The sequence below is a fragment of the Kwoniella bestiolae genome, chromosome 3, assembly GCF_000512585.2.
Source record: "Kwoniella bestiolae CBS 10118 chromosome 3, complete sequence".
NCBI lineage: Eukaryota > Fungi > Basidiomycota > Tremellomycetes > Tremellales > Cryptococcaceae > Kwoniella > Kwoniella bestiolae.
Genome location: NC_089243.1, coordinates 2115488 through 2142026, shown reverse-complemented (window position 1 = coordinate 2142026; position 26539 = coordinate 2115488). Strand labels below are relative to the sequence as shown.

Sequence of the window (26539 nt, the reverse complement as noted above, 5' to 3'; positions counted from 1 at the left end):
CTATCCACCAAAGTACGGGATATGAGGTATGAGCGACAGTCGTCACTTGCTCAAGGAGTATTAGGTATCTATCTGAATACATATTGCTAGGGTATCGTACTGTACTAGTATGGACTCATCATTGTTGGATCTCAGCTTTGAAAGAACTTCCACTTTTCGCTGCGTCCCATTTCCATCCCTCTTCTCGAGCGATTACAACTCTCTTGCTCCTCTTCGACCTCATGGTCCATCGCGATAAGGACAGGTTATACGGTAAGCTGATACTCGTACTCGTCACTACCGCTCTGTGAGATCCATAAGATTATAGCGCTGTTTCATTTCATTTCGTCGTCCATCAGCTCACACCGCCTTTTCAGTATTTGGTTGGGAAGAAGAAAAGAAAAACTCACGATAGCATTATACCACCGTTCATAGCTACATTCATGATCCCGTAGTAGACGTAATCTGTATATTCGGTGATTATGTATTTGAGGATAAGGACGGTCTGTGGGGATATAACGTCAACATCATTTTCATGTATTTGTGGTGTTAGTAGGTCGTGGAATGAATGCATGAATTGAGATCACCACCAGAGGAGTTCATCTTGGTTTTGATTGTTGGATCGTAGGCCAAGCAACTCACCAAACTTCCAGCCAGACCACCAGCCATGAGCGCTACGCCAATGAACAAGACCACCCTTGCTCGTACTGCGGCTGGTCCATCTCCTCCCCAGCTGTCCCCTGAGAGAGCGGCGTTGAGGTGCGATTTGTCGAGGAGGGAGGTGATGAGGAAGCCGACTGTGTGTCGAAGCAGAAGGTAAGTCAGTAAGATGGTAAAAGACAAAGGATGGGACAAGTGATGTAATTGGAGGTATTAAATGGATTAGTGGTGAATACACTATCAGAGAAAGAGAAGTGTATGCCGAGACTCACGAGTCGAACAGATAGCAGGTATCCAATCTACAAAGCTCATATGTACAGGCACGACATCGTATGGCGCATCAGGAGGTGGTTTCGCATGGGACGATATCGTTGCTGCGTCGAAGAGGAAGAAGTATGAGAGGGCGAACTGATAGTGTCATGGTAGATCAGCATTGTCCATTTCTTCTCCTTGCGCCTAGTCCAGGGTATGAGGTATATCATGAGATGGTTGAAGCTATGTACTCACCAATCCACCAGATAGGTAGGTACCTATCGATCTCACTTTGGGTCCTACTTCGAATCGGGGGAGTGAGAATCGGAAGACCCTCCTTGGGTCGTATGAGGCCTGAGCAGAGGGAAGGAAGTGTTAGCTTATAGCTCGAGCACTGGAAAGGAGATCGCAAGCTCACATGTGGGATTGACATGGCTACGTCTCTTGATAGAAGAATTAAGCGAATGATCAGATGGTGAGGTGTGTATAAGCATAAGCACGAATCGATAATAAGAGAGAGAGAAGAGGGAGTGACAAGAGGACGTCGACGTTGGCTCATGTCAGCTCAAAGTGCATTACGTAATTCTGTGTCCGTATTCGTCATGTTGAGGGTCTGTGCGCGTGACATCCCACAAAAAGAGAGGATTAAAAAGGTAGACGCGACTGCTGTTGGAAACATTACTCGAGTACTAGTTGTCTTTCTCTTCTTTCTCATCTTCCTTCTTCTTCTCACTGCTATATGTTTACTTTCATATAGCAAGGCAAGAAGAGCCACCATGGGTATATCTGGTCTACTCCCCCTGCTCAAGGAGATACAGGTCACAGGTCATGTATCAGAGTTCAAGGGTAAGAGGTGGGTCAATCCCCTTTCACGCGTTGGATGGTGTATCTGAGCTGACGAGATACTACTCCTCTGCGCTTAGGCTGGCGGTAGATGTGAGTATGATCAGCTATTCATCATGTTAGAACGATCGCCGAAGCTGACACGTTGAGCTTACTAGGCATACGTATGGCTCCATAAGGGTGCATTTGGTTGTGCAGAGGATATAGTAAAAGGGAAGAAGACGACAAAGTGAGGTGCCCGAGTTCCCTTCCGGTTTAATTGGAAGACATAGTAGCTGACACGACTTAGATTCGTGGACTATGCGATGCATAGAGTACGGATGCTCAGGTATCACGGTATAACCCCTTTTATCGTATTTGATGGCGGTCCCTTACCTGCTAAGAAGGGTACAGAGGTATCGAGAGCAAAGTGAGTTAACTTTCCAGCACTGAGGTATCTCTCATCGCCTCATGTTGAACCTTTATGGCAGATCCCGAGCAGAGAATCTCGATAGAGCACGATCGATGGAATCTCAAGGGAGATGGAAGGAAGCTAGAGACTTCTATACGAGGTGTTTGGATATCACCCCCGAAATGGCTTATCAACTTATCAAGGTGAGCTCAAGATCGACTGTCCACGGTACAGGGCTGACATGACTATGGCATGTTCGCAGGCACTGAAAGCCGAGAACGTAGATTATGTGGTAGCTCCATACGAAGCTGATGCTCAACTGTGTTATCTGGAAAGAGAAGGTTTCGTCGATGGGATCATAACGGAAGATTCGGATTTACTGGTGTTTGGCTGTCGTCAGGTGAGTTCATTTACCACTCACAGAGGAATCTGTGTAACTCATATGTCAATTTGCTATTAGGTGATATTCAAACTCGATGGGAATGGGCAGTGTGTTTGGATACACCGTAATAACCTGGCTACGATACGTGATTTCCCCATGCACGGGTGGTCGGATGTTCAGTTTAGGAGGATGGCAGTGCGTGGCTTTCTTACTATCTTCCTCTCTTTGAGTGATGAACTTTTGCTGACTATACGTGCACTGTAGATGCTCTCAGGATGTGATTATCTGGATTCGATAGTGGGCATTGGGCTTAAGAAAGCTCACGCGTTGATGAGGAGGTTCAAAACGGTAGAGAAGGTGAGCTGAGATCTGAAATCTGGTAGAACCATAGCTCATTCTGATTATAATAGCTACTTCAACACGTGCGACTAGAAGGCTCAATGACAATCCCACCAGATTATCTCGCCTCCTTTGCTCAAGCGGAACTCGCTTTCGTACATCAGCGAGTTTATTGTCCACAGCAGTGCCGACTGGTACCGCTCAATGATTTCCCTCAGGGTGGTTTAGGTGAGAATGACGAACGATGGATCGGGCTGGATGTAAACGAGGAAATCGCAAGAGGAATGGCCAAGGGTGATCTGCATCCTGAAACGAGATTACCTATAGTAGACGAATGGCCAGATTTTCAACCAACCCCGCGGACGAAGCCTCTCGCAGAGAACTTATCCAAAGTCAATGTCCCTGTATCCGCTGGTCCCATGGACGCGTTCATCACTAGTAAGTTAGCTTCTCCTATCACGTCAGAGGACGATCGCAAGCTGATGAAATTTACAGGGATGAAGAAGACCAAACCACTTCCAAAACCCGTCGGCACCCTCGCTTCAGGTCCATCTCGTCTTTCCGACCAATACCCCGAACGTATCTCCGCACCAGCTGTTCTGTCGCGAGAACAACCCATCCAAGGTAATAAGAAGAGCAAATTCTTCTCCAAACCTTCCAAGCGCGAAAACACACCTGAGTTAGAAGAATCACTGCACTGGGAAGAAGATGAAGGAAGTGATGAGATTGAGAGTCAACCTATCGCTGGCCCATCCAGACTTCCCGCTTCTTCGCCCGATCGATCTCCCAGTCCAGCAATCTCATCGATCCGAGGGGAAGACTCACCTGTAAAATCGGTCATTTCTGGGCATATTCTCACCTCTCCCGGATGTATACTCTCCAGTCCACCTGATTCACCTGCACAAAGTATCCTTTTCTCAACGCCTAGAAGGGATAACAAGGGCATAAGAGACAGTACTCCACCATCACCTACTGGCGCTACCATCGGCGAGAACGTACTTATTGCTGCGTCCTCGCAAGTTCTGGAAACGGATTACGAATGCGAGCCAGAGTACGATTACGATAATGAGGAATTCATAGAGGAAACGCAGGTCGATATCCCCACTCCGACACAGACACAGGCACAGACACCTGCAAAGAAAGAAAGGAAATCGTTATCTCGATTATCGACTATCGTCATACCCAATTCATCATCACCTATCACATCTACCACCACATCTTTGATTCCTGAAACTCATTCTTGGCCTAATGCCAGGAAATTGAAACCCTTCAATTCTACTTCGACTTCGAGCGATACGATCTCAGAGGAAGATCATCTGATCACTCCCTCGCTCGATCAGATAAACCAGAAGAAGAGGAAAAGGTCTATCAAGCAGGAGGTGGTAAAAATTGAGGATGAGGAGGTGGATGAAGGTGAGAGGAAGAGAGTAGAACGAGCAAAGATCGTTGCGGCCGGGTGGAAAGCCAAATATGCTTTCGGGCAGAATGTGAGCTATTTTATCACCAAAGTGAGCATAGTTGAGATAAAGCTAATATGGTGCGGTGTGGTGTCGTACAGTCCTCGTCTCCTATTCCTACTTCCTCTTCAGACGATACGCCCAACCAACCCATCAAACGGACCAAATCCGATCCCACTCGCCTCCGGTCTCAGCCTCAGCCTAAGGTTGCTAAACGAGCGGCATTACCTATCACTTCTCAAGCTTCGCGTATTCTGCTTTCGAGAGATACCAATGTCCCTCTGGCTGAGAAGAGACCTATGGTAAGTAGGAAACCGTCGACGGAGGATGCGCCTGTGAGCTCGAGGAAGAACAGTGTTGTTCTGACTAGTAAAGTCAGGAATGGAAATGATGGTTTAAAGAGGTATGGTTCATCGCCTATTTCGATTTCGGGGGATGACGAGTTGGTATTTGAAAGTACTCAAGTTGGGGGGCAGACTTATAACAAGTTGCAGAAATATAAGTTTGGTGGGAAGGTGGTGTGATGTAATTTCAGTTTGAATGATTGTATATGTTGGTATAGTATAGGTTTAGCCATATCATTCCGTCCTACGTCGTGGTCGTATAAGTAGTATTGTATATATCATGAAATAACGTGTTTATGTTTTATCGTATGCATATGTCATATTTGTGATTGTGGGTATGGTAGTGATGAGTTACAAATATACCTCTGAGCATCTTATGCCATGTATCGAATGTTATTCTCTTCGTTCATGTCCATTAGTATCATTCTATCGGCTGGTCTAGATCTTAGATCTTGGTTCTTAGCCTCGCTTCGACTGGACATGTATCATGCATATATGCATATATCAAAGCTATAGCCATAGCCATACCCCACTGATCGTCAGCCGCAGAATTGGAATTGATCCGATCTGATCTGTTTATGTTTTTATGGCAATTCCGAGTAGCAAGTAAGTTTGCTATGCCGCATTACGCCCGCAGAGGGGAGGGGAGGGGTGTGTAACTGAGATCAGATCTGTTTTTTGGGGGGTCATGTAAAACACCCGTTAGCATGAATCACTTTGCATGATCGACCGAGGGTTGGTACTGTACTGTATAGCATTGCATTGCATTATTTTGCATAGGTATATCCTCGTCGGCTTTCATCCAAAGTACTCGTAGAGGTACAAATTTCCTCGAGGATTGACCTACTTGACGGCCAAAGCAAAGCAGAGCAGAGCGGCAATTAAGGGAATATCCGACACTGCAGGATACGACAATTGACGAAAACAGAAGATCTACATTACATCCCTTCTCATTGTTTTTACGGCACTTTTTCTACTTTTCACTACAAGTACTTGTCTTGAAGTACGAGACAAGCATAATCAATAATCACGAGATAGAATAAAGACTACGAATAGTCTAGTAAACATCAACATCACCATCAACATCTTCATTATCATTATCATCTGATTAGTCATATCATTATAAGCTATTTTGTATACGTATCCTCATACCATCATCCTTTGGATCTCAATCTGACATTTACCCTGTAACCCGTTCACCGAGCAACAAGGAGAGAAAAGGTCCGAGCGACCGAAGGTCATAGCGTATGGAGTAATCGAGTATCAGATCTCATACTATACTATCATACTATCATACACAATGTGGTCACAGTCACAATCACAATCACAATCATATCCTACGAGTACTACAACATATCAGCAACATTCACAACCACAACCCCAACAACCAATGGCATACAACCACCAACTCACAATGTGGTCATCAGCTTATGACCCTACTACATCGAGCAATAACAAACCACTAAGTGACCCACCATGGCAAAACCCCTCCTCCTCCTCCTCCTCCTCCTATCCTTGGCTGAACGTATTCGAACCGCCTCCTCCGGCCGATCCGACCACTCACAAGGTACCCTCAACCTCGACATCAACATCCACTATGATGGGTATGAGTGGTAATGATAAGGGAAAGGCTAAGCAAGAAGAAGGAGAGGAAGAAGAGAACGATTGGAAATCTGAGGAATTGGAACGAGAGGTCATGAGGAGGTTGTGGTTGGGTCTTGGGGCTGGGTTGAATGGGAATGGGCAGGGCGGGGTGAGGGAGATGGATGTGGAGAAGGAGAAGGAGGCGGTGAGTTGTCATATTGGACTTGAATTGTTGTGTTTCATTGGGTATAGTGTAATCGAGAGGAGGAGATGGATTCGAGTATTAGGTGGCAAGCATCACAGAGTGTACTCTGTTGACACGGGTCATCTGGAGAGCGAGATATAATCACAACCCCTCGTGCAAAACACAATACTAACCCTGGATACTATAATCCAGCTCAAAGCATACCTCACCGAAATCATCTCCCTCCTCCAACCCTTCATCCCCTCCCCCACCCGATCTATCCCCTCCCCACCGCCGCCTTACCTCCTTACGCGCTTCGCCAGGCTCTCATCCCTAATCCAAACTATCATTTCCTCCCTTACGCCCTTTGTCCATGGCAAACTCCCACCAGAATTTGACAGGCCGTTCGTGCCCTCCCGTGCGATTCGGAGGAAGCGGCTGGAGGATATGACACCCGCAGAGAAGGAGATGGAGATTATTAGGAAACGGAGGGACGCGTTGATTGCTAAAGCCCAAGCCCAGGCCCAGGCTCAGGCGCAGGCGCAGAATAAGGTTGGAGGGGAGGGTGATAAGGAGAAGCAGATAGAAAAAGATGGAGGGAGGGAGAGTGGGAAGGAGAGATTGAAGTTGAAGAGTAAAAAGAATTTACCGTCGTCTGGGAATCATGTTCACGAGCCTTCTCCATCACTCTCACATTCCCAAGCTCAGTCCGAGTCTCCTTTCCAACATCATTTATCACTTCCTCTTCCTCATCTTCAACAACATACACTGTATGAACACCACAATCACAATCATCATACCCACCATCATCACAATCATAATCATGATCACAATCATCATCATAATCATAATCCTCATCAGCAGGTATACGATAATCGATCAGGTAACGAATACGAGTACGAATACCCCCAGCACCATCAGGATTATTCGCCGTATCATCAACTGCCCAACCCCATGGACTCGTTGGGCATGTTAACCGAGGTATCTACGTTGGTATCGAACAACAACCATAACCATAATCAGAATCTTAATGATGGTCCTTTCCAATCACATTTCTCAAATGATCAATCCCAGTCCCAGTCCCAGTCGCCGTATCAACATCACCCCCAGTCCCAGTACTCGACGGACAATGGGAATGGGAATGGCAATACCACGTACACTTCGATGGACATGTTCAATAACACCCCCCACACCAATACCAACTCAGCTACCGCTTCGGCAAGCGTGGTGATTATTCGATGTCATGGTTGTGGGTGCAACGTAACTGCCAACGAGTGGATGAGGGGTCCTGATGGGCCGAATAGCCTGTGTGATCTTTGTGGGGTGAGTGGGAGTGACCCTTTCTTTCTTTCTTTCTTTCTTTCTTTCTTTCTTTCTTTCTTTCTTTCTTTCTTTCGTTCTAGGTCTTATAATCCAGGACTCAGGGTAATGTCGAGATATCACTTGTACCGTTCCCGTGGCGTTGGTTATGTCTTCCATACTATACGAATCACAGGCTGATGTATTTTCCTTGCGGTATAGCAACACTATGCCAAATTACTGGCCAAGAAGGATATCAATATTGACCTTTCCCTCAATCCTAATCCTAATCCTAACCCGCCGATATCCATGGCAGATACGACAATCGAAGCTTGGAACGCTACGTGATATGATGGAATGGAAGGACCTTTGATGTTCAGAGAGAAGGAGATAGCACGTTGAAGTAATGATGGAGTTGATATCCCCATCTCTGGAGCGGAGACTGAGGGATGACGAGGACGTTTCAACGAGTGTTTGATATTCAACTTGTCATACTTGGATCTGGATCGAGACTATCCTATCTTTCCATGTGTGTGTACGATGGAAGAGAGCGTGGATTGTGGATTGTGGACTGTAATTGTAATTGTAATTATATTTGTATTTGTAATATACGGTACTCACTATCCAAACAAACATCAATACATGAGTGCCGGACATATTGTTAGACACCATCATCACCCTCATGCATATATACATATATCATCCATACTAAGAGTTATAGCAAAAATGAAACCATAAGATAATTCATGCAGTAGAAGGCACAAACGAACGGTCTCAAAGGTTGTCGACCGGATCAACCCAGTGGTAGAAGCAGTACATGTACACCTGCTTGGTGCCGGGAACTCTATATATATATATGGGTATAGGTATACCGAACCTACAAAGCGTAATGCCTCAAAGACCATAATAACACCGTACCTCTCTGATTACCCACACTTAAATACTCACCAGAGGGTGAGAACCCAGTGGATGTAATTCGACCGAGAGGGGTGGCGGGTGTGGGCCAGTTGGAGAATGCTGTTCCTGATGGGAGGTGGTACTATATATTCAAAGAGGGGTTAGTAAGTGATTCTTGGCTTGTTCGTATCAAGCGATCGATGGGTCTATGAACCATTCATAAGAGAATGGATAAGAATGGATAAGAACGGATACTCACCATCTTCAAGAGATCTTTCCTTCCTTCACTGGCAGTTACCAAGACCTCGTTGGAAGGGTGGAAGGACATGCTCGTTATTGACATGGTGAGTTGTTCGAGCGATTTGTATGGTTCTGGCGAGAGTTCCGTAAATTTACTGGAGGAGGAAGAGGGGTGGAGGGAAGAGGAGGAGTAGATGTTTACTATACCTGTTGTTGAGCTGTATAGTCGTACATATCAGTCGTCTGATGCAACGATACAAGGTCGATGAAAAAAGAAAACAAAGCCCATGAAAGATCCTCCCAATTCCCTTGCCACCCTCAGAAACATGCGAAACACGACTCACCCAACAGCAGTATAGCTCCCATCCCTACTACATCGCATAATCGTCCCACCCAACGCTCTATCATCCCTCCGACGCCTGACCACCCTCCTTTCAGCCAGATCCCAAACTTCCACTTCCGCCCCATCCCTACCTCCCAGAACACTCAACTCCTTCCCATCAGTGCTCCACGTAAGATCCGCAATGGAACCTCCCCTACCCGATCTCAGCTCAGCGACGATCCCCCCAGATGGCCAATCATGTATCGATACCAATCCTCTCCTCCCTGCTACTGCTAGGAGACTCCCATCGGGTGAGAAGGCATGACGATGTAGTGAGTTGGGGGAGGAGGGGGTATCCATGGATCCGAATAGGTTTTTGGGGGAGCGGAGGCATCGCTGAGAGGCTAGGTCGTAGGTGTAGTAGTATGGTCTGTTACCTACTAAGAGGAGGGACGAACCGGAGGGGTGGAAGGTCGATCGGGAGAGGGGGAGCGAGGGGATGTGTAGTGTCATTAGACTGGGGTTTGTGTGCCCGTCGATCTGTATTGTGTGAGATAGGAGTATTTTATCAGTGAAAGGTCCTCTGTGGTATCTGCCTTGAGACGTGTACTCTTTATGATGCCCCCGTCATAGATGGCACTCCTTTGTAGAGAACGGTACACTCACATTGAAAAACCTAACCCGCCTATCACCCCCAGCAACCGCCATAACACCCACCCTCTCACTAGGATGCCAAGCAAAATCCACAATCCCCCCATGGGCATTTGCCGCCTCCCTCTTCCCCGTCGTGGGATTCTGCTGGTTGGCATTTCGCATTCTCTGTAGATCTATGTGACCCTGGGGTAAGGGTGGTCGTCTCTTGCCGTCAATAGCTATAGAGGGGGCTATGAATGATTTGGTGGATGTTAGGAGGGAGGATAGGGAGGGGGTACCGATGATGGTTCGTTGTTTTGCCCATTGGGGTGGGGGGTGGAGGCGCTCAAATCTGGCGAAGAGATGCATCATCAGTAATCGATGGATCGTGATATAGGAGGGTTAATCAAATTTTGGGAGATATTGTAGAAGGAATTGGAAGGAGATAAAAGTAAAGAAAGGGATAAGGAGAATATTTGTTCTTGATATCACAGCATATAATTTCGATAGATTGGAATAATCGATGTTCAAACGACGTCCACTCACTGCTCCCTCAACCTCTCCTGCAATTCCCTCCCATCCACCTGCTCACCTTCAATCTTCCTCTTCTTGCCTCTATCCAACTTCCTCAATCTCCTATTCTCACTCAAGTCTACACTGATCAAATCATCCGATGGGTCGTTCCATAATGCCTGCTTCTTCTGCTTCGCCTTGGCCTCTTCCAGCTGAATATCATATACATCGTCGGGAAGGGATATCGTAGGTCCGTTTTTCTCTTTTTGCTGTACCTCGGGTGAAGAGGATCTGGAGGATGAGGGAGAGGCAGCGCGGAACTCGTTCTCCCCTTCTCTTTCACTTTCACTCTCACTTCCTGAAGATGAACCTTCAGATTCCAATTGATCATCATCGTCCTCAGAGGAAGGTTGGTCGTCTGGTAGTTCGTCGATCTGGAAGTTGGAAGCTACAGGAGCGTCGATAGTGAAAAGCTAATCAGACCATATTGACTAATCAGCAATTCTTCTGTCCAGTCAGGAAGGGGCAGGGGAGGGGTTATCTCACATCATTATTATCCAAATCACTCAACCCTCCCTCCTCCTCATCAGCACCAGTCGTATCTACCTGGAACGGTACACCTTTCGATTTAGATTTCTTCGATTTCTTCTTGCTTGCTCCGAAGAGCTCTGCTTCAAGTTCCAACTCTTCGTCTGATTTTTCCCAGTCGTGCGTTGGTTCGGTTGTTCGTGGGGTCGGCTCAACGAGGTCTGAGGGACGGGAACGACGTTTGTGCTTTTGTGCCATTGTGTGGGTATGTTGGGATATATGTAGTTAAGAGTAAGTTATGGTATGTAGACGTATTTATAGACGTACAGTGTCATGGTTGTCGATATATCTAACCTGATGGACTGTCACAAAAAGTTGAACGAGCACTCTGTTGAAATTCAAATATGGTCACGGACTCGAGTTTGATCTCCGTTACCTATGATAGATGAACGGGATCAAATCATGTCCCTTATGAGCTCGGACCATCACTCGCAGATCAAGATCGTATATAAGCACTGTTCCGAAAAAAGTTGGATGCATACCTCTCCACCTCTTCTCTCCATCTCACATCTATCGTATGTCATTATCATACATAACAACCCACCTACTCCCACTGATCCCACCATACGATATTTTACCTACCATCATGTCGTCATCCTCTTCAGAATACGCCATACCCAACTTGAAAAACATCGACAAATGGAGGGAGATCGAGCAATCCTTCCCGCCATTGAAGAACGATCTGTTGCTTCGTGCTGCCAGGGGTGAGGAGACTGAGAGGGCTCCTGTTTGGGTGATGAGGCAGGCTGGGAGGTATTTGCCTGGTGAGTCACTCTCTCTTATACATTTGATCGTGTCACGTACTTGATCTCACCATTTGCTAATATTAACTCGTATCCAACCTAGAATTCCTCGAAGTACGCAAATCCCACTCATTCTTCGAATGCTGCCAAACCCCCTCACTCGCCTCCAAACTCACCCTCCAACCTATCGACCGATACCCCCGCCTAGACGCATCCATCATATTCTGCGATATCCTCGTCGTCCCCCAAGCACTAGGCATGGAAGTCCTAATGGAACCTTCCAAAGGTCCCGTCCTTCCTGCCCCATTACGTTCTCCCTCGGACCTCGAGCGATTAAACAAGGATGTAGATGTGGAGAAAGAGTTGGGGTACCTGTTCGAAGCTATCACACTTACTAGGAAGGGATTGGCAGGGAGAGTACCGCTGATAGGGTTTTGTGGTGCTCCGTGGACTTTGATGGCGTATATGTGTGAGGGTGGGGGGTCAAAGACTTTTGAGAATTCCAAGTCGTGGTTGTACAAGTATCCTAAAGAGTCGAAGGAGCTTCTAAGGAAGGTAGCGGACGTTTGTGCGGATTTGTTAGTTGGGCAGGTACTGGCTGGAGCGCAGGTGGGTTTAGTCTCAGCTTCGAGTTCAACAATGTAGTACTTTCATCCGATGACAAGTGCACCGTCACTTCTCTTTGATTATCATTTTAATCTCGTGGATTTACGATGGGACATCGCTAATTCTCCTTTCGTACCACGCAGATGCTCCAAGTATTCGATTCCTGGGCAGGCGAACTAACACCCCACCAATACGCCGAATTCGCCCTCCCTCCCTGCATATACATCTCCCACAAGGTCAAATCCATTCTCAAACAACTAGGTCACCCGGGAGTAGCCATAACCCTCTTCGCAAAAGGTGCCAACGCCCCCTCGACATTTAGACTTCTCTCCAACCCCGAGACGACGGGGTACGATACCCTCGGATTGGACTGGACTGTCGACCCCCTCGAGGTGAGGGAGTGGGTCGGACCCAAGGTGAACTTGCAAGGGAATTTTGATCCGACGGTCCTGTATGGTGGGAAAGAGGGGATAGAGAGGGAGGTGGAGAGGTTGAGTGAGAGGTGGAAGAAGGCTGGTGGAGGGTGGATCGCTAATTTGGGGCATGGGATTACACCGAATGTCAAGCCTGAGGATATGGGGTGGTTCTTGGAGTGCGTGCATAAGTATTCCAAGAGGGATTAGGGCGGTTGCTTCGGGCTGCTCTCGTCCACTTGCCGATGAAATGAGAAGTAGATTGGGGATTTAGATATGGTAGAATAGTATAGCATTGGTAGATGCGTGTTTGCACTTCTCATGAGCACAGCAGAACAAACCAGCATAAATACAAAATACCGCATTATGCATGTGTGTAAACGGTCGAACATGACTCGTTGATAAAGATATCGATCAGGTAGATATGGATTAAAGGCAAAAACGATGATCTCGATATGAGTTTTGATCTATGGACCACTCCTGATATCTGTCGCACCACCGCTCTGTTGTTTGATATGATCGTTTGGTCAGCTCATATGTGACATTCAGTTCCGATATCGCTCTCCCATCTCACAAAGTACTCCAAGTAAAATCCAAGGACGCAACACGCGGCCATCATGTGAGAGGCTCCGACAGATCAGATCTTCTCTCGATCGCATCGCGGTTTTCTACAGTGGATAAATCGCACAACTCACCATAACAGACTCCATCTCCGCCTCGCTAACCTCCCTAGGCGTCCAGAGATAACTAGGTGCCTCCCAGAAATTCTCGAAATCCACGGGCTTGCTCGACTTCCCCCCCTGCGCTTGAGTCTGGGTGTTCTTGGATTCTTCACCTTTTACTATACCCTTTGAAGAGTCCGATGGACTCTGGGCCTTGGGATTCGACGAGGGGTTTTCGGGGCCGTCGGAGGATGATTGGAGTTTGGCGAGGAATGATTGGAAGGAGTCGACTATTTCTTTGGGGGCCATTGGGTGGGCTGCGGGAGCGTGCGGGGCTGGTTGAGGTGAGAGTATTAGCAAAGGTCTGATATGCAGGTGTAAGGTGCGTGTACACTTGGAAGAGGGTGAGGTGAGAAGAGGTGGAGAGAGGAAGGAGTACAGGGGATACTTCTCACTCACCATGCTTGATGTTTTTCCGGGAACCTACAAAATGGATCATTGGTTTGTAGTGGGTTGCTCTGAGTAGCTGGGTGGGTCTCATCTTGCTAGAGTCTCTTTCTGTCGTCTGCAGCTGAGTATAGGTATTATACGATGATTATGAGTGAGATTCACAAGATGAAAATACGTCGTTTAGTAAGATGGGATTACCGCAATAGCACCTATTGTCGGATCGATCACGGAGATAGTCGGGAATGTCCGAAATCATACCTCACCTGCTTCGAGAAAGTCAATGGTCATCTTGACAGACATGCATTTGATAATATCCCTCAGTGTCAGAGTATCTGTGATGAAGAGCAAACACATCCGTGAGAGGCCGACATAGGAATCAATCAGAAAAGCACAATCACGATGCGATCACCCAGCGTACGCAGGATATTGAACAGTAAGGCTCAGGCTCCCTCATATTTGTCTCGCAACTCCGAGCTCAAATTGACCATACATCTGATCTGATCTGACAGTCCGACGATATGCCACCCAATCATCCCTTAAAGGTCCTCTAATAGGAGTCAAGCCCTCATCCCCTTCTGCACCTCCCACCCCTACTTCCTCCCCTTCCTCTCCATCACTGAACACATCGTCCCTACCAAAACCTCGAATAGACTATCATGCCCTCCTATCCGATCCACAACATACCACGCGCAACGCCCTCCTCCGTAAATCACCTATCCAACCTGATCATCTCGCTCACTCACAGCGTCTACGTTCCACCCAACTACTCCTACTTCAGAAACTATCAACTATCAAATCGAAGCAGAAGGAGATAGGTAGTCTCATTAAAATCGGGCTGGGCGATACCACCGAACTGAAGGAACAAGCTAAGAAGATCAAAAGTAAGATCAAGCAGTACGAAACCAATCTCCAGGAAACAGAGAACGAGTTATTAGATCTATCACTAGTATTACCCAACTTCTCTCATCCCGATTCTCCTATCGGTTCTGAGGAGAATGCAAAGATACTAGAAACCTTTGGTCCTACCGCATTATTAGAGAAAGTAGACCCTAGAAGAGATCATGTAGATTTCTGCCATCACTTCAGCCTACTAGATACCGAAGCTTCTTCCAACTCTACTGGATCTTCCTGGCCATACCTCAAAGGAATCCTCGCACTACTCGAACAATCCCTCATACAGTATTCGTTGAGTGTAGCGATCAAACATGGTTTCACCCCCGTAATACCCCCAGACGTGATAAAAGAGGACCTAGCGTGGAGATGCGGTTTTCAACCTCGTGATTCCCTCTCCAACCCCTCCACTCAGACATATCATCTCGCTCAACCCGACAACGGACAGAGACTATGTCTCGCCGGGACGAGTGAAATTCCCTTGGCGGGGCTGTTCGCTAATAGGCTGTGCAATGAGGAGGACCTGCCGAAGAGGGTCGTAGGTGTTGGGAAAGCGTTTAGAGCTGAGGCTGGAGCACGAGGAGCAGATACGAGGGGATTGTATAGGGTGCATCAGTTTACTAAGGTCGAACTGTTCGCTGTCACTAGTGAAGGGCAGAGCGAGGGGATGATGGAGAGTATTAGGGGGGTGCAGAGGGAGATTGCCCAGGGTCTGGGGCTGAGTGTCAGGTGAGTGTATTTTCCGGATGCATGTATGACTATGTATCTTCAGAGTGAAACTGGGGACATTGATTCATCTCGTTTACTCGTTTACTTTGCAGAGTCCTGGATATGCCTACCGAGGAGCTTGGTGCCTCCGCACATAGGAAATACGATATGGAAGCTTGGATGCCCGGACGAGGCAAATGGGGAGAGGTGAGTTGTTTCAGTATTCCAACTTACATTTCAAGAAAACGTCCCCATGTAATAGTCTGAATACTTCTACATCCTCTCTCATCGAGATACTCCCGGTAACCCGCTATATTGAACATTCGCCAGTCTGCGAACTGATCAAAGCTGATATCTACTTTCGATAGATCACATCAACATCAAATTGCACATCCTATCAATCACGTCGTCTATCCATAACCTACCGACCATCCCCCTCTTCCTCTTCCTCCTCTGCCTCGAACGAAGGGGATCTGCCAACCCCACCATCGGAATCACATCATACCGGACCATTACCGTTCGCTCATACGCTCAATGGAACAGCAGCGGCTATACCGCGATTGATAGTGGCCCTTATAGAGAATGGAATAAGGTTCAGGGAGGGTAGTGAGGAGTATGAGGGAGTAGATTTGCCAAAAGTCCTGGAGAGATTTTGGGTGGGTGGGAATGAGTTTGGGGAGGGGAAGAGGAGGGGGGTGATAAGATGGGTATGACGAAAGGCCAAATTGTGAAGATTGTATGGTACCGACTCATGCTCACTATGAATGTCCGGTCTTCTCCTCTCTGTCCAATCGAGGGCCTGTTCCTGACGTTATCACTTACGAGACAAATGTGCATCGTCCCCCTGAAAACATAATTCTAATTCTGCCTTGACACCCCTTGTGATTGTGACTTACGGGCTTGTTCCCTGCTCTTTTGCAGTATGAACACGAGCGGGATCGTCATGGCATTTGTACCCTGTACTGCGAGGGGAGGCTCGGCTTACGGATTGAGCAATGCAAGGAAATTGCTCCGACAAAAGCAATACTGTGCATCTCATTTCTAATATACTGTACAGTTCTTCGCTTCAAGGATCGTACAGCACCAAATTGACACTGTCAAAAACAAAAGCACACTTCTGGATCCAGATCGCCCGCCCATGGCCATGGCCTAATATGGGTAAACGAAAGACGGAATCTCCTTATCGGTTCGACTGGTCATCTCAACCCATCAGCCCTTGCTCAATACTTTCTTCTCACTTCGAGCAAGCACATTAAAGGGAAAGGAGGATGGTGCGACTCACTCTTTGAATTCGATATTCTCCTCTTCGATGACGTGTTCGACCCTCTTGGCATTCTGGGCATTCCAATACCTGTGAAGGAGAGCGATAGCACCCAACGTAGCTGTGGAAGTGTGAATGGCAGATTGTCAGTTGTGTACGTATGGCGCATCCGAACCAACTCACCGGCGTGTAAGGCGATAGTGACCAATATCGTAATTTTAGCGGGGATGTATCCTGGTGCATCTTTCGCCCTGTATATCTGTAATGGTAGTCTGAAATTAACCGCCATTCTCTATCCCAGGTCATCGGTTTCGCAACTTACTTGAGCACCAACAACATTCCCAGCGGAATAACCGATCTGATACAATGCATAGAACATCGATCGCTTGGTGTGTCCAGCGACCATACTTTGCATTAGAGGGATGAACAGCATCTGACCTGTTGCCCACCAGAACACCAAGCAGTAGCCTATATCAAGTGTTTGGATCAGCACTAGAACTCTACACATCACGCGTGATTGACTCATTCAAACTCACCTCCGAGCTGAGCATTCCTGTTGTGACTTCCTACCATCATAGCTGCTCCCACGATGGCAACGCCGATACAGATTATGGCGGGTAGGACTATGACCCCACGCCAGCGACGAATAGGATCAGCAGCATCTCTGCCGGTTTGATTGGGTTTTCATGGACCTACCTCTCATCTTCATCTTTCTCGAGAGGATGACAGCCACAGCCATCGCGACAGTCTCACTAGCCCCCGTCGACATGCCCACAAGGGTAGTCTCCTTGGTATCGAACCCGAACCCAGCAATGATCGTCGCTCCAAAACTTGAGATCCCTCCATTGGGTATACTGGCGCACAGCACAGACAAAGCGGCAAGGTATATCCTCGGGTCCCTGAACGCTTGGATCACCTGACCCTTCTTGAAATGGGTCGTGGCGGTACCAGTCTTGTTACTTCTGATTCTCTCCAGTGCTATCAACCGTTCTTGGGGGGATAGGAACCATGCTGTAGCGGGTGATGTGGGAATAACTATGGCGATGTACACACCGAAGGCGAATGTTACTGGACCTAGGAGGACGAAGATGAATTGCCATTGTTGGATGACGCTTGATTTTAGGGAGTACATCCCGTACGCTATCAGTCCACCAAAGATCTGGGAGGGGCCGACGGAACCGAACCATATCCCCACTCTTGTAGCTTGTTCTTCTCTTGTGTAGAACATACCGGTGATCGTACCCAGAATTGGGACTACAAGATCATCATTGAATTAGTCTCGTCACAAATTACTCGACTGAGAATGTATGACATGACACTTACTCATAGCTGATTCGGCCATACCAAGGAGGAATCGAAGAGCAGCCAAAGAGGCAAAATTCTTACTTGCGGCCATACATCCAAGGATGACCTATGGTTGGCAGATGTACAGTATATCAATACCAGGCGGCTCTTGATGCATGCCATTTTTGGCTTTCAACTCACCCCCCAAAGACAGACTATAATGGTAAGATGCATTCTCACGGGGATTCTGACCAACAGAAACGCGGCGAAAGGTTGCCAAAAAAGATACCCGATGCTATTTGACGCAATGATCTTTCAACTTTCAGAACATTGAACCATTCGTCCTAGAGGATCCAGAGCACTCACTAGAAGATTGAACCCAACCAGGCGAATTGTTGCCCGTGCATACCTGTCGCTTTCTCGATATCGAACTGACCGTTGCGTTCGAAATCAGCACTGTCTTTGAAACTGGGTCACAAAGCTTTGTGCTGTATGATCGACCTACAAGCTTTGCATAAGAAATACTGGATTTATCGAGGAATTGGAAGAATTCACAAAGCATCATCACGGGCATACTTTAGTGAAAGAGAAGGTCAATCAGCCTACAATTCCAATCGGCTGGTTACTACATGCTACTTACAGCACGAGGTCGATCTTCCGTAGTACCCTCTTCAACACAGCCGGGTCCACTTGACTAAGATCGATCTTCTCGGAATGTTCGAGTAGATCAAGATCTTTGTCCATTGGGGATCCGTTTGATCCACTTCCACCAGCATGGACGTTCTTCTCGTTATCAGCATCGAACACCGCCACTTCGTGAGGAGCAAGGTTCTTCTCCTTGCTATCCATGTGGGAAGGTTTGATACCTTCTGATATCGGTTGACTCATAGTGAGAGCCTCGAACTTCTTGTGTTTTCGATTCAGGTGAGCTTGCTAAGCAGTCAGTAAACCGGTTGACGTTCAGAATTTGAGCTGTGGGTCAATCTCATTCGGGGATCTTGTGCGTATATAAGGTTGATCTTATGCAATCTGCGAGGCTCGAAATCTTCCTCCAGCCAGTTATCTGCCGAGCTGCAGATGTTAGGCGAGTCAAGAAAAACCTTGCCCGACGACAATCATGGCTTCTTCTCCTAGCTTGGAATCTCCCGAAGGGGAAAAGATAAGCAATCACCTCTGCGTTTTTACGTGAACTTCCTAGATCGAGTGCTCCACGTGCGACTCTGTCAGTACAGACATTAGCAGATAAGAGAACGTCTTTTAGTCCAATGAGAGAAAGACTCGGTATCGGGTTTGCAGTCTCCTGTGCCTGAACCAAACCCCAAGCGCTACGTCGGGCAAGTTCCCTTTCCCTGCGCTTCTCCTTCTTCATCCTCTCTCAATCTTATACCAATATCGACACAAATCAACTAGCATGTGCTTATCCCTGCGCGTCCCAAGCATTACCATCATGCCTCCACAATCGGCCAGCAATTTTTCACCAAATTCAGCGACTTCTTCCGGTAGAAAAGATAAAGCAAGAGACAACATAAACAATCTTCGTCCCGTCAGATCGCGCAAGGATCGGCCATGCGATTATTGTCGGCGGCTCAAGCATACTTGTCGGATATTGGTCAGAGGTCAAGCATGCACGAATTGCGCGAGGACCAAAAGAGCATGTACGTTCGACGAGCCTCCTAGAAATCGTCATGATTCGAAGGCGAGTAAAGCTCGACGACTGGAAGTGGTGCAATCCGAATTACCTGATGTCCATTACGGGTGAGTAGTCCGCTTTACCTGCGGAATCAGGATAAAAGTAATGATGCATCTCAAGTCATGATGTTAGCACTACCATCGCGGATGCGGCGATGCCAATGGAATCCCCTGGTGATGATGCGTTCATACCGATTTTCTCGCAGGCAGCGCTCGAGCAGCAGACATCGGCAGCTGTGTACGCTGACTTCGAGTCAGAGTCATCTCAACAGCCCTTGCACTCCTCTCTGGCTGCTATATTCGATGTAGAAGAGATCACCTCGGTGAGTACGATCTTGACCTACAATTCGCTTGATCATGCGCTGACGTAGCCAAAGGACGATAACTCATACTATACTTCGCTCGATCTGGAAAACAACGGCAGCGAAGAACACCATTACCTCGGACCTGGGGCTCTGATGCATCTTACGCTGAACACCGACCAGGACGAGCTAACAAACACGACTTGGTCCAATCTCCTCAATCCTCAACCTCAAAATGCAGCTACAACCAGCACGACCCCGCACGATCTCAACAAGCTATCCTACCGGCAGGTCGCCGATCCTAAGAAGCCTGTCTTCTTCCTACGTGAACCGTCGAGGGTGTACGGTCTTTCGAACGCCTCATACGAAGCCGAGAGAGCGTGGAAAACCGCTTGTGAGGTATTGATGCATAATCAAGATGGGCAAGCCCAGCTTACAAGTCACCAGCTTATACACATGTGGGTGGCGTGATGTATGAACCATACGTCGGTGACTGATCTCAGACATGGGAGGTAGTTTCCTGGATTCAACATTATCGGCTCTACCATTGATCAATAAGATCCGCCTTCAAGCTTCCATGTACAAATGGCATGGCGCTCATCCTTTTCCCCATGCACTATTAGTGGGAATACTGGCTCATTCGGCAGTATCGATCCCTGCTCTTCGTAATATTTGGAAAGACCTCTGGGCGATTGTGCTCAATCTATTGGATAATGAATACCGTCAACCGAGATTACAGACCCTCCAGCTGGCTATTATGGATATTTGGGGCAGGCCTAACCAGAATCCCGGTGGTAATCATACAGCGATATGTCGAGTGAGTGAACTAATTCCGAGATATGGTAAAATCCTCTTGGAATCACACTGAGGCTTTGACTTGATAATCTTGCAGGCGATCGGAGCAGCCCAGGTGCTAGGCCTTCATAAAGATAGTTCTCAATGGCGATTACCAAGATGGGAGAGATCAACTCGAAAGAGGATATGGTGGTTAATATATGTCGCTGATAAATGGTGAGATGGATGATCTCGGTCTAGAAATCAATGTGCGGCATGGTCTGACAGGCTCAATCTAGGAACTCGCTGACCTATGGTCGCCCGTCAAACATACCCACCGAAACTACCGTCCCACTTCCCTCCGCATTGGATAATGATGTTGGAGGGCAATCGTCTACTTCCTCTTCAAGCTCCATCATCAGTTTTATCCTGATGTGTCGATTGACCGTGATCTTGAATAGCTTGTTGCCCATTTTAAGCGACACAAGCGGAGAGAGCGACAAGTTTATCACTCATCGACAAGCAATCATGAGTGCTGCGGTAGAGCTGGACGAGCTTGAACGGGCGCATCTGGCGGAGGGAGATCTGGGATATCCTGGAATGGGTAAGTCTTGGTGCATCTCACGATCCAGATTCAGAGGGATAGCCGACGAAGATCCCTTAACAGCATCATACCGATTATGTCATCTTTGCCTTTCCGTCCGACTGGCCAGTTTGTCTCTGGATGAAGTCCTATCGGGTTTAATATTCACAATGCCATTCAACTCGCACCCTCGCGCTAGTCCGGTATCACGCCATGCCGTCGCGGTCATAACGAAAGTTGTACTCTTCCTGGAAAGTTTAGATGAAAAGGAATGTCAAGGGGTTTGGACACCTTGTATGTTACGTACCTCCCTATCCTCTTCCCTCTTTGTGCTTTTCTTTACTGACGGAATGAGAACGACGGATCGCAGGGTCATCTTCCCAGCTCACCCATGCCATGTCACTCGCCTTGCGTCTCTTTGTTCGTCTCTCATCGCTTGAGCCAGATACACCCCGATTCCCTGCATGTTCGGAATTGTATAATCTGATTGACCGTTTCCTTACTGTGCTGGTCACTACCGAGCCCACGTGGGAAGTCGCGAGTGACGCTCTGGGTAAAGTCAGGATACTGATGGCTTCTATGCCTGATTTGAACGGATTATCAGAGCTGAAAGTCAAAGTGGGTCTTGGTCGCTATCCTATCCCAAGTCAGGACGACACGACATGGTCGGATTGGCTAAGCCTGTTAGGTATGGAATGGCTAAATAATGATGGTCTTAACACCACTCTCGCGGTATAGCTACCTTGTATTCATGTATGTAATGCATATATATTGTTGTATGGGCAGTGTAATAATTCGAAGGAAAGACATCAAAGCTCGTCTGTAAGCCTGGCAGCTCTTTTGTCTACTATCGCTTTGACGTCCATAGGCAGATAGGCCCCATGAGGTCCACCCCAGTTGGTACCTGGTAGATCCGTTCGTTTGTCGTATATGGCGGGACTGGGTTTTCTTTGTGATCTCAATTTCTTTCCTACTTCCTCTACGTCCTCCATCACACGCAACAGATTTCTTCCTGTGAGATCCAAGATCTCGTCGTCGGTCCATCCTCTACGAATGAACTCGGCCACCTGTTGTAGATGACGATGATCAGCTGACGGGCCTCGAGCTACTTGCATTGGTGGGTCTGACTTACAAGATACGGCCACTTGGAGGTGTCCTCCATCCCCTCTACTACCTCTGACATACCGTCGAAATCTGATGAAAGCCCTACATGCTTCTTGGAAGTGCGTTGAGCGATGTATTCCACATGATCGACCACTCGAGGGATAGTAGCGTTGTTAGGATCGATAAAATGTTTGTATAACACACTCAAGCTGGTCCCATCGCAATCATGTGTATCAGCCAGATAATCGATTTTGACGGAAACACTACGGAGAACAAGCCCCACTCACATGATACCCTCGTTCTTGCCTGGACCCATTCTATCTAATATATGATCCGGCACGTTCCTCGGATGATGATGGACGGCTCTAGCACCGGAATGCGAGAAAATCACAGGTGCCTCACTGACGTCCAGAGCTTCTGACATGGTCCCATCTGATGTATGACTTAGATCAACCATCACGCCTAGTCTGTTGAGCTCCCTGACCAGCTCTACACCTATGGGTGTGAGTCCGTTGGTTGGTGAGAGCGATGAGGGGGAAATGAACGATCCATCTGTGCCTGCTCCTCCCCCCGCGGAAGATGCGAACGGACTGTGACATACGTGAGTCAATGTGAGGTATCGTACGCCCAATGCTGCTAGGGTCCGGATGGTCGAGAGTGATCCGCCAAGCATATGAGATCTGGTGATACAATTTTGTATCAATATCTGTCGATATAAGCGGGGAAACGAGAGGTGAGACGTACCCCTCCATACCCAACAATGCAGCTATCTTCTTCTCCCTGAACGCGTCTCTGATCCCCTGCGCGTTGGTCGCGACTTTCAAGGTATCATCGTGAGCGTCGATCATCGTTCGGATCAAGTCGATGGACTCGTATGTATCTCTGACGGTCTTACTCTCATCATTAGCTGATTTCTCATGTGCTTCATAATTGTGAGATGCGGACACTCACATTATCCGGTTTCAGATAATCTGGACCCACATCCACTCCTAACTGATCCTGACATGGTGTCCAGACCGTGAAGAATACTCTACAACATACACCGTCAGATATCATTGTTGCCTCGAGATATGGAAGGAGAAGGGATGACTCACCCGCCTACTCCTCCTTGCTTCGCTCGAGGGATATCAAAGTGACCCGCTAGGCCCGTACCCAGTTGAGGTATCATGTCCATCGGTCGGTCCGACAGGACCCGCATCACCTGTGGGGTATCTACATGAGTGTCGAGTAGCGGTGATCTGTGTGATGGATGACATGCTCTTGGATCAGTATTCAAGTACCAAGATAGATATAGACTGAAATGGTTTAGTGATCTTGACGTACAGTGATAAAAGGTATCTCGCGTGTTCCAACCGCTTGTCATCGCTCACTGATTTCCAACTCTGCTGTTGAGCCTGTACGTAACAGCTTTGAGCCAGCAATATCGTATAAAAAGTTGCTGTGAGTCTCATCGTTGCTCAACTATAGCTACGATACCTGTCAATCGACAGTAGTTTTCTGATGAGATGCTCACACGAACAAATTTAGATCACCTATACATCTAGTCGAATGACTTTCCGATTCTTCCAGTCAAACCCGATTGTCGGTTCTTATCGTCGCCGAGCGTTGAGCTCGCCAAACCTTAAATCTAGCTTGCGCGAGCGGTCAACTGTCGGGCAACGGTATGGCTCACCATACAAGCATTCGCATCCATCGGTCAACTCCTGGTGCTACTCTAACACAATGGCTTTGGCGATAAGGAACACCACTCACAGGCTGCCTTGGCAGCTTGTTGGGCTGTAGGAAGAGAGTCTTATAAAGTGAATCATCTAGTGTTCGAATTGACAAGTACCTTCTGTATCTTCATTCACTCTTTGATTCGAACCAGCGCTTTGTATTAATCCATTGATCGATACTCGAACTTCGCCAAGATGCCTACTGCCGTTCAACAGCCCATCACTCAAGAGGAAACTCAAGCTTTCTGGAAATCGTCCCAGAAATTGATCCGATACGGTGGAAGTTGGAGTAATGTCATTGTCACCAAAGCCAAAGGTACTGTCATGTGGGTGAGTACGGTGAAGCGCTGGTTATCTCGAAAGACGGATGATCGACTGATGTCCGATATGTCTACATTAGGATGCTAGTGGAAGGAGGATTCTGGACTTCACTTCTGGACAGATGAGCTCCCTCCTCGGCCAGTACGTCGCTCTTTCTTTCCATCTTTCGCTGTCTCTTTCGCAATAATGTGATTTGCCTAGGGCTGACTTAATGGTATAACAGCGGTCATCCCGAAATCTGCGAGGTGGTGGACGACGGCATGCAGAACCTCGATCATATCTTCTCAGCGATGATCACCAAGCCCGTCGTGGAGCTCGCAGAGAGATTAACGGATATGCTCCCCCCTCAACTTAATCGATGCATGTTCCTGTCAACTGGATCGGAAACCAACGAATGCGCTTTGAAGATGGCCAAGATGTATACTGGGGGATACGAAGTGGTGTCGTTATCTGCTTCTTATCGTGAGTGAGCCATATTCAAATCATCCTCACTTATAGAGATTGAGCTGGACCGATGCTGATGTATGTATCTGCGACGATAGACGGTATGACCCACGGTTCGGGAGCTGCTACCTTCTCAGTAGGCCGAAAGGGCTATGGACCTCAGCTTCCAGGTAATTTCACGTTGCCCGTTCCTTACGCGTACAGATCAAGGTTCAGACACCCTGATGGATCATACGATTGGAAATCCGAATTGGATTATGGATGGTCATTGATCGATTGTACGTCCATCTGCCCGCTCTTCATTCCTTCTGACGGGAAAACATAGCTGATTGGATTGTATGTTGGTTGAATATAGGTCAAAGTACTGGAGCACTCGCATGTGTGATTATCGAACCTATCGTCTCTACCGGAGGTATCATCACTCTTCCCGAGGGATACTTGAAAGAGATGAAGAAGCACTGTGAGAAACGAGGTATGCTGTTGATCGTAGACGAGGCTCAGACAGGTATGGGCAGAACAGGAGGTAAGTGATTACTGCTCCGAGAGATGGTGATGCTGATGGATTTGATGCGTGATCAGACATGTTCGCCTTCAAACACGAAGGAGTCATCCCTGATATCCTTACCCTCTCCAAGACACTGGGAGCAGGTCTTCCACTGGGAGCTACGATCTGTTCCGAAGAGATTGAGCGAGTCTGCAATGAACGGGGTTTCTTCTACTATACCACCCATCTTAACGATCCCCTAGTCTGTGCGGTGGGAGCGAAGGTCTGCGAGATTGTTGAGAGGGACGATTTCCCCGCTCAAGCCAGGAGGAAGGGTGAGGTACTCAAGGAGGGTTTGTTGAACGTGAGTATACCGTCTCACGTGGGCACCACAGAATGGCCTTGGACTGATAGTTGGGGTGATGTATAGTTGCAAGAGAAATACCCATGCATAGGGGACGTAAGAGGCCGAGGTCTAATGATGGGTATCGAGATCGTCCTTGATCCAGAGACCAAAGAACCTGCCGACTCGTTGGGAACAGCCATATCAGCTAGAGCTATGGAAACTGGTTTGAGCTGTAACGTAGTCCAACTGAAGGGTATGGGGGTGAGTGAATTATCCGAAGCATAGTGAAGTGACGAAAGGGAGAAGTGTGCTAATTGAGATGATCGCGTTCATAGGGAACGTTCCGAATCGCTCCTCCTTTGACTATATCCGAGGATGAGATTCGTGAAGGAGTGGACATCTTGGATAAGGCCTTTGCCTATGTACTTGAGCAAGAGGCTTTTAGAAACGTCGCTCATGGTCAGAAGAGTGCTCCTTAGATGATTCGCTTCTTTCGGTAAACAAGTTTTCTTAGTGCTTGTTATTTTCTGTAGGAATATATCATATGCATTTCAGTGACCATACATACATCTTCGCTGTATTATCCTATGCACCAGATCCAGATCCATGGACATATTCATTACAAGGAGAGCAGAGAATACCTCATCTCAACCCCCGCCAGTCGGCTATTTTGTCGGACAAGTGCGAACAGGTAGTTACCGATCAACTCATCTCAAGCAACTCTGCTTATCTCTCAAATCATACTCATTTTCATATTGCAGTTTATTCTACTCAGCAAGCAAGAGATACACTAGTACCCCCGCTGATATATTGGCAAGCATCTACTCGAATCCTGTAGACCCACTTCGCAGC

The 26539-nt window shown here is 47.6% G+C and overlaps 11 protein-coding genes across 11 annotated transcripts; 6 read left to right on the top strand and 5 right to left on the bottom strand.

Annotated features, from left to right (window-relative positions):
• Nucleotides 1–245: 245 nt before the first annotated feature.
• I302_105497 (uncharacterized protein) lies at nt 246–1324 on the bottom strand (the record flags this gene model as incomplete). Its single annotated transcript, XM_019195355.2, has 6 exons — nt 246–309; nt 390–484; nt 622–776; nt 912–1047; nt 1147–1245; nt 1310–1324. 6 exons carry the CDS (start codon nt 1322–1324, stop codon nt 246–248), a joined length of 564 nt encoding a protein of 187 aa, XP_019043068.2.
• A 343-nt stretch (nt 1325–1667) lies between these two features.
• On the top strand, nt 1668–4827 carry I302_105496 (uncharacterized protein; the record flags this gene model as incomplete). The annotated part of the gene is made up of 11 exons (XM_019195354.1): nt 1668–1744; nt 1815–1827; nt 1893–1963; nt 2024–2143; nt 2205–2328; nt 2388–2525; nt 2586–2702; nt 2772–2864; nt 2918–3284; nt 3342–4333; nt 4405–4827. The coding sequence occupies 11 exons, from the start codon at nt 1668–1670 to the stop codon at nt 4825–4827; spliced, it is 2535 nt and encodes an 844-aa protein (XP_019043067.1).
• A 1234-nt stretch (nt 4828–6061) lies between these two features.
• I302_105495 (uncharacterized protein) lies at nt 6062–8062 on the top strand (the record flags this gene model as incomplete). The annotated part of the gene is made up of 3 exons (XM_019195353.1): nt 6062–6436; nt 6629–7738; nt 7937–8062. The coding sequence occupies 3 exons, from the start codon at nt 6062–6064 to the stop codon at nt 8060–8062; spliced, it is 1611 nt and encodes a 536-aa protein (XP_019043066.1).
• A 529-nt stretch (nt 8063–8591) lies between these two features.
• On the bottom strand, nt 8592–11105 carry I302_105494 (uncharacterized protein; the record flags this gene model as incomplete). Its single annotated transcript, XM_019195352.1, has 6 exons — nt 8592–8753; nt 8871–9069; nt 9196–9713; nt 9840–10158; nt 10353–10792; nt 10866–11105. 6 exons carry the CDS (start codon nt 11103–11105, stop codon nt 8592–8594), a joined length of 1878 nt encoding a protein of 625 aa, XP_019043065.1.
• A 388-nt stretch (nt 11106–11493) lies between these two features.
• I302_105493 (uroporphyrinogen decarboxylase) lies at nt 11494–12879 on the top strand (the record flags this gene model as incomplete). Its single annotated transcript, XM_019195351.1, has 3 exons — nt 11494–11671; nt 11754–12259; nt 12400–12879. The coding sequence occupies 3 exons, from the start codon at nt 11494–11496 to the stop codon at nt 12877–12879; spliced, it is 1164 nt and encodes a 387-aa protein (XP_019043064.1).
• A 257-nt stretch (nt 12880–13136) lies between these two features.
• On the bottom strand, nt 13137–13872 carry I302_105492 (uncharacterized protein; the record flags this gene model as incomplete). Its single annotated transcript, XM_019195350.2, has 3 exons — nt 13137–13172; nt 13365–13666; nt 13791–13872. The coding sequence occupies 3 exons, from the start codon at nt 13870–13872 to the stop codon at nt 13137–13139; spliced, it is 420 nt and encodes a 139-aa protein (XP_019043063.2).
• Nucleotides 13873–14180: 308 nt separating this feature from the next.
• Nucleotides 14181–16093, top strand: I302_105491 (serine-tRNA ligase; the record flags this gene model as incomplete). Its single annotated transcript, XM_019195349.1, has 4 exons — nt 14181–14214; nt 14291–15401; nt 15494–15587; nt 15749–16093. The coding sequence occupies 4 exons, from the start codon at nt 14181–14183 to the stop codon at nt 16091–16093; spliced, it is 1584 nt and encodes a 527-aa protein (XP_019043062.1).
• Nucleotides 16094–16658: 565 nt separating this feature from the next.
• Nucleotides 16659–18813, bottom strand: I302_105490 (uncharacterized protein; the record flags this gene model as incomplete). Its single annotated transcript, XM_019195348.1, has 10 exons — nt 16659–16762; nt 16825–16900; nt 16964–17109; nt 17178–17264; nt 17338–17895; nt 17965–18052; nt 18127–18220; nt 18292–18356; nt 18431–18500; nt 18566–18813. 10 exons carry the CDS (start codon nt 18811–18813, stop codon nt 16659–16661), a joined length of 1536 nt encoding a protein of 511 aa, XP_019043061.1.
• Nucleotides 18814–19372: 559 nt separating this feature from the next.
• Nucleotides 19373–22011, top strand: I302_105489 (uncharacterized protein; the record flags this gene model as incomplete). Its single annotated transcript, XM_065870096.1, has 7 exons — nt 19373–19680; nt 19748–19937; nt 19992–20374; nt 20433–20733; nt 20809–20927; nt 20990–21567; nt 21644–22011. 7 exons carry the CDS (start codon nt 19373–19375, stop codon nt 22009–22011), a joined length of 2247 nt encoding a protein of 748 aa, XP_065726168.1.
• Nucleotides 22012–22082: 71 nt separating this feature from the next.
• Nucleotides 22083–23545, bottom strand: I302_105488 (uncharacterized protein; the record flags this gene model as incomplete). Its single annotated transcript, XM_019195346.1, has 6 exons — nt 22083–22340; nt 22406–22586; nt 22665–23057; nt 23122–23267; nt 23329–23407; nt 23472–23545. 6 exons carry the CDS (start codon nt 23543–23545, stop codon nt 22083–22085), a joined length of 1131 nt encoding a protein of 376 aa, XP_019043059.1.
• Nucleotides 23546–24287: 742 nt separating this feature from the next.
• On the top strand, nt 24288–26166 carry I302_105487 (uncharacterized protein; the record flags this gene model as incomplete). The annotated part of the gene is made up of 8 exons (XM_019195345.1): nt 24288–24422; nt 24493–24554; nt 24637–24875; nt 24956–25135; nt 25213–25380; nt 25437–25705; nt 25772–25948; nt 26023–26166. 8 exons carry the CDS (start codon nt 24288–24290, stop codon nt 26164–26166), a joined length of 1374 nt encoding a protein of 457 aa, XP_019043058.1.
• Nucleotides 26167–26539: the final 373 nt, after the last annotated feature.